The following is a 6838-nucleotide window of genomic DNA, read 5'->3' on the forward strand; positions in this document are numbered from 1 at the left end:
CTCCACTTGTAAGAATTCAGTTGCTCATTATGGCAGCACCTACACTTTGGGACTCCTGCCTTCTGAGATTGAGCCTTTACTTTATTCAGTGTCTGACAAAAACATTCTTCTTTAGACCAGCCTACCCAGACGCTTAGAAAGTTGAAGTAACTTTAAACTGTTTTACTATTTTAAGCTTTGTATGTTTTAAAGTGAAGCTGTGAATTTTTATTGATTTTGTTCTATCTTTTCGCAAACCGCTTTGAGGTCTTAAAAAAAATAATCATTCAAGCTATGTATAAATTTCACAAAATAAATAATAAAAGCCGTTTTGCAGACTGATCTGCCTTTGGGATCTGCCAAATGCAAAAAGAAAAAGAGCATGTGCTCTGCCACTGAGGAGGAAACCCACAAAGCAAGACTACTTAGATCATGGTGCTGATAGTGCCAAGGTTGCAGGTTTGAGCCCCATATGGGACATCAGCTTATTCCTACACTGCAGAACTAGATGATTCTCAGGGTCCCTTCCAAGTCTATAATTCTATGATTCTTTAGTACTGTTTAGTCTGCTTGTCATGGCCAAGAGGTGGCCAGGGCCCTCAAATCTTATCCACTAACCCCTGCAAATGATTTTGTTGTTTTGCCAGACACGCCTCTTCTTAGGCCTCCTCGGACTTTCATATATACAACATACCAAGACCTAGAAACTTTTTATTTATTTATTTACCAGAAAGCTGGATTTTGCACCTTTTTAGTGGGAGGAGGCAGATCAGCAGGCAGGTGCGTAGATGGAAAACTTCCCTTCCCTCCCATCAGTCCATTAACATTCCTCTGCCAAAGTGGTCCAGGAGGAAAGCCTTTCCCTCAATAAAGTATCTCACAAGGCAGTGACTCTGCAGACACCAGAGGAGCGTTAAATCTGGCCAAGAGATGGAGAAAGAACTGATTTTTTAAAGATGGGAGCAGGAAACCTGCGGATGGTTGGATGATGATAAATGCCCAACTGGCAGCAAAGGCAGTGGACAGGTATCATGGGAGTTGCAGTCCTGCAAAGGCTCCCATCCCACGTTCCTGGAAGTACCTCTCTTAGCAGGTGTTACAACGCTTCTGTCGAGTCAGGCTGTGAGCTAGGCCATGGGGTGGGGAAGCTGCAGCCCTCCAGGTGGAAGTGGGCTCCAGCTCCCACCATCCCTGCCCACTGGTCATTCTGGCAGGGGTTGAGGAGGGTCCAGGAGCATCTGGCGGGCCACACGTCACCAAACCTGAAGAAGGCTGCGGCTCCATCATGTTGCAAACAGAGACAGAGCCTGTGTCTGCTCGCTTCTCCTGCACAACAGGCGGTCCTTCATCCTGGCACTGCCTTCGAGGAGCTGGTAGCGAGAGCCCCACACTTTGCTCTTCATTCATTCCGAGCTGGGCTGGCTTCTTCCTGAGCAGCCCTCTCAGCCTGCTGGGCTTGTGCTTTCCTCACTCTTTCGGCGTTTGTGATGGTCATCGGATGCAGGGGGAGGAATCCAGAAAGCCCTGGGCGGAGGAAAGAAAAGGCACTTTGCTGTTGCTGTCTATACTCTTCACAGCAAGGGTGGGGGAACCTCTCTCAGCCTGATGGGTCACATTCGCTTCCGGTCAACTTTCCAGGGGGCATGTATGAATGGTGCGGGAGGCCAGAGGCAAAAGCGGCTGGAGCAATTTGTGCAGTTATTACCTTTGCACAATAGGCTGCTTTCCCTATCCTCCATCCAGGAAGCTAAGCAAAGACACATTATCAGAGTTCAAGCCAGACACCTGAGAGTGTGAAGCAGGAGCAGTGAGGGGATGTGGCTTAGGCAGAATTCTGAGGGCCAGATACAGAGGGCTGGAGGGCCACATTTGATCCCTGGTTCTGAAGCTCTCCTTCCCTGCATTATGTCTCGAGGTCAACTGTCTAAAGCATAGCACGGTGGGGAGAGGCAGGACACACAAAATCTGGAGTTCATCGCCTTCAGAAAATGTACCAACTATTTTGCAGTCATATGTCAGGGGTGCATGCTGCTGTTAAGACTACAACTCTCATCTGACCCAATGGCCAATGGTTAGGGATAATGGGAGTTGGGAGTCCAAAAAGATACAGCTTCCCCAACGCTAGGCTTAAACGCAAAGCTGTGAAAGAACTGATTGCCTGGTTGCCCGTGACATCAGGAAGCACGCTGTGCTTTCTGTTCCACTTTTTCCCCCAGACAAATTTTCAGCTTAAAAATAAACGGGAGGATTAAGAAAAAAAAATTCCTGCATTGAAGGTAATTGAATTGGAGGAGCCCTGGGGCCCCTTATACCCTCGTATGATTTTATGAATCATCATTATCAGGAGCTGCCTAAGTTCAATGGATAACTGTACAATAATCAGAATTTTATTCAGCAAAACCCCACCACAAGGATAGGTTAAAATAATGCAGGAGTTTGGCATGGTGGGGAAACCATTCAAAATATAAAACACATTTAAATATAAAACACAGACTTCCGGGTTGGCGCCATCGCCGAATGGCGGACTCCCTCCGAGCTCCGGAGGGAGTCTGCTCGGCAGGGGCTGGGTCCTACCGCGCCGGCGACGCGGGGACCCTTAGAAACCACGGGAACGGATCCCGTGGACATGGTGACTCGGCTGGCACCGTTATCGCTCTCCCGGCTTGTGAAAGAGCCTTTTTAAAGGCTACGGATCGGGCGCCGGGGAGTAGCGTGGTGCTTTGAGTCCTCCGCTTCCCCTGCCGGGCGCAGCCGCATGCCATTCGGCGGAGAGCGCTGGCTTCTTCCAAAGGAAATTCGGACAATTGATCAACAACCCGTGAGTAATTGGGCAACCGGGTTTAAAAGGAGGAAAAAAGAAAATTTTTTCCGGATTTGGCACGAGCGGGAGGGGATCCAAAAAAGGAAGTCAGTCCCCTCCCTGATTGTAAACATGCTAAAACAAGGACTGAGAAACCAAGATCTATTCAGAAGCTTATTGATGATAAAAATTACCAACTCCACGATGTGAATTATAAGAACTGTGCTGGAGGAGAGGAGTCGAGGGTGAGGAAAAAGCAACCCCCCCCCTGGGAACCGGGGCGATTCGGACAGCCTGGCGAAGAGAGATGGAGATTTTGACAGCTGTCAAAGGAGCTGTCAAAACTGGAAATTATAAAGAGGACTTTGCTACAAGTTCTTTGCTGGTTAATTTTGTTACAATTTGATATAAATATGGATATAAACTGTCGGGAAAAAGAAACAACAAATTGACTTTTGGATTAGAGGATACAAAGTTATTGTAATCCCTCTAGAGGGGATTCGGGACATTACAAGTGTCGTATGTGGAAAACTACTCTGGGATGTGTAAAGGTCTTATCTCCTGGGAAAGCTGCAGAACTGAAATATTATTTTGTCTACAGAGGTGACTATAACACAATAGAATCTTCTATTGAAGCAAGAAAGGAACTGGACGTAAGTCTGTGTCCCTGAATAACAAACCTCTGTAGAGACGTTAAATTTTGGAACAAGAATGTTTTGACAGCTGAACAAGACAGAAACCTGAGAAACCAAGAAATAAAAGAGTGGATGACTGAATACGACACGGAAAGAATAATGGGAGGAGCAACAAAAGAGTAAAGAAAATTAAAGGCCTCTATTAGATTGGATTTTCGACGTTAAACATCATTAAGACAATCAAATCCGAAGAAAACAGCATGATGGACTGAGATAAATTTGGCTGTGGACTTAAGATCTCCAGGCCGACAACATACAGACAAATGGACATGGGGAATCAAAACCGGGGAAGGGAGGGGGAACCTTAGAATCCAAAGGCTTTGTAACCAACTTTTTGAATTTCTCTATACTTTCTATCTTATATTCTTTATAACTTTGATATTTTACGTTTCTGTTTTTTCTTTTTTTTTAGAAAGGGGGAACTCGTGGAAGAAATGAGAGCGGATCTTGGGGAAAATTTTGTTCTATTATAAGACGAGGAGTGATGCTAAGATGGTGTAAATTTAAATTGGTTTATGAGTATAATATATTAGGTTTAATTGGGGATGAGAACTTGTGGAACCAACTTAGATAAAGGGGAATACAATCGGGAGGGGAAGGAGGAAGTCCCAGAAAGAAGGTTATGAAAAGAAGGGTCTAAGTTAGTTTCTCTTTTTCTTTCTTTCCTTTATCTTTCTTATTTTTCTATTATGTTATTATTGGAAATTTTAATAAATATGATTATAAAAAAAAAAAAATATAAAACACATTTAATTTTTGTATAAATGCTTTGTTCAACAAGCAAAATGTCAATCTAAGTAAGGGAACACAGAAAGCGACAACAAAACAGGAGGAAAATTCCCCCCCCCCCAAAAAAGAAGGAAACCAGGTGGCATTACCCAGAAGTTTCTCGACGGGCTTGGTGAGATGGGCGCCATTGGCAATCCAGTATTTCAGCCGCTCGAAGTTCACACCAACGATCCTCTCATTGTGGTCGTTGGGAAGCGGGTCGTAGCACCCAATCTGCTCCAGGTGCTTCCCGTCCCGGGCTCGCTTGTTCTGTGCAGCCACGATCCGAAAGTAAGGCCTGTTGGCGCAGCCACCCATAGCAAAGCGGATGACGGTATGCGCGTTGTAGTACTTTTTCAGGAGGCAGTGCCCTGGAAGGGAGACCGTGCAAAGGCAATGTCAACAGAAACCCTGCATTTATTGAAGATTTCCCTCCAGTGGTTAAACAAGCTGAAGGAAATACTTCTTTACACAGAGCACAGTTAAGCTGTAGAACTCGCTCCCAATGGAGGCAGTGATGACCACCAACTCCATAATGCTTTTCTTCATCTGCAATATATATCACTCATAAATGCTGATTTTTGTTTTTACACCCCACCCCACCCCGCCTAGAAGTACCAAATATCTGTTTAGTTACAGTTAATTTTTAAGTCGTTTCAGTCTTTAAACAATGGTAAAAAAAAAGGTAAAGTTAAAGGACCCCTGACAGCCAAGTCCAGTCGCAGATGACTCTGGGGTTACAGTGCTCATCTCGCTTTACAGGCTGAGGGAGCCGGCGTTTGTCGCAGACAGTTTTTCCGGGTCATGTGGCGCAACGGACCACAAAGCAGAGCAGCACTCCGAAACGCCGTTTACCTTCCTGCCGGAGCGGTACCTATTTATCTACTTGCACTTTTTGGCGTGCTTTCGTACTGCTAGGTTGGCAGGAGCTGGGACCGAGCAACGGGAGCTCACCCTGTCACAGGGATTCGAACCGCCAACCTTCTCATAGGCAAGCCCAAGAGGCTCAGCGATTTAGACCACAGCGCTACCCACGTCCCTTAAACAATGGTACCATTGAATGCAACCTCGCCGTCGCTCCCGGAACCCGTTCTGGGGGCTGGGGTCGGGGGAAGCTGGGGCTTCCCCCGCCCCCAGCCCGGCAAGCTCGGGGGGGGAATAATTCCCCCCTTTATTTCCCCCCACCCCCCCAAAAAAATAAGTGTGTCCTATGGGCCAGTGCGCCATATAGGGTGAAAAGTACGGTAATCTCACTTACCCAGCTGAACCATGATGTCTGGTTCCTGTAGAGAAGGGGAAACAGAGGTAACAAATCAGATCCCAACACTCAGTAGCAGTCTCATATTAAAACAAAGAAAAAAGCGCCATCAGCTTACAGTTATGAAATGAGGAACCAGGCTACCTAAATTTCTGCAATTCTGAAATAAACGAGAGAGGGGGATGTGGAATAGAAGTTAAGCCCAGGGAATGAGAGCACAGAATCCTTGTTGTCTATTCCTCAATTATCCCTAACCCAGAAAGGTAGACAGCTCTTTTTATACAGTCAGACCACCAGTCCATTTACGACTGCCACCTTTGTTCTGGCAAAATATAGGACAGGATCGGGCAGAGCAGTTGGGGGGGGTTATTATTTTTTTTCCAGCTGGTGCTGAAGTGAATTCAAAGCAATCTATTACAATCTATTGGCGCCTCTGAAATTTGTCACACACCCACACCCACGAAGTTGTAAATCTGTCTGTGCTTGGCTACCCACAGCTTAAATACATGACCTTTCTCACACCCTTTCGAACACATGCATTTGGAGAGGATGCCTAACTTGGCAGAGCAAGAGAGACACACACACAGAGAGAGAGCATCTTATACTGAAATATGGGACAATCCTGTATTATACAGGACAGGCGGCGACCCTGAATTTAGCAGTTATCTATCCGCAGCGGCTCTGCAAGGTCTCACATAGCGTACACTCCCTACCTTGGGACCTTCCAGATGCAAAGCAGATGCTCAACCACTGAGCTACGCTCCTTCCCCTCAAAATAAAGTAAGGCGCTAGTCCACATGGTTCCGAGAAAAGGGGCTGATTGAAGCAGCCGGCTTCTCCCCCGCGTGGCGAGCTGTACCTGCTGCCTGAGCCCTTAGCTGCTATTCCCCAACCCGCGCAAGGCAACTCGGCGCGCTCACACGACCACAATTCCCCTCCAAGCGACAACCGTAGAGACGCTACTTACAAGCTCCTGGAGGTCGGAAACCACGTGAGGAGCCCGAGTCGGCCGCGCGCATGCGGCGGAACGAGCGTGGGAGAGGCGACCAATCAGAACTCGGTGTATTAAAAAAAAAAGACACGACGCCGAAGCGCATGCGCCAGAGGGCGACGGGAGCTGTAGTTCCGCTTCCGCGTTGCTAAGCAACCGCATTAGGCCGCGCAGGCAGGGAACCAGCCAGCGCGCTCCTTGGCCGGGCTCCGGCTCGCGCGGCCCGTGTCCCCTTGGCAGGTGAGGAGGAAGGAGGAGGAGGAGCAGAACGGAGCGAAAGGCCAAGAGAAGCTTCAGCACAACGGCCGGAGAGAGAATAAGAGAACAGGCCCCGCCTCTCCCTTTTG

General features: G+C 47.4%; 1 protein-coding gene across 2 annotated transcripts; it reads right to left on the reverse strand.

Moving 5' to 3' along the window:
* Nucleotides 1-681: 681 nt before the first annotated feature.
* On the reverse strand, nucleotides 682-6696 carry LOC309536419 (small ribosomal subunit protein bS16m-like). Of its 2 annotated transcripts, none has more exons than XM_082230652.1 (4): nucleotides 6468-6696; nucleotides 5501-5525; nucleotides 4353-4613; nucleotides 682-1503 (listed from the first exon to the last, which is right to left on the reverse strand). In XM_082230652.1, the coding sequence occupies exons 1-4, from the start codon at nucleotides 6651-6653 to the stop codon at nucleotides 1379-1381; spliced, it is 597 nt and encodes a 198-aa protein (XP_082086778.1). In that variant the 5' UTR covers nucleotides 6654-6696; the 3' UTR covers nucleotides 682-1378. The 2 variants fall into 2 exon arrangements, with proteins under 2 accessions (XP_082086778.1, XP_082086779.1); XM_082230653.1 differs by lacking the exon at nucleotides 6468-6696 and adding an exon at nucleotides 6360-6392 and having other exon boundaries at nucleotides 685-1503.
* Between the last annotated feature and the right edge of the window lie 142 nt (nucleotides 6697-6838).

The sequence above is a fragment of the Podarcis vaucheri genome, assembly GCF_965113315.1.
Source record: "Podarcis vaucheri genome assembly, chromosome: 7".
Classification (NCBI taxonomy): Eukaryota; Metazoa; Chordata; class Lepidosauria; order Squamata; family Lacertidae; genus Podarcis; species Podarcis vaucheri.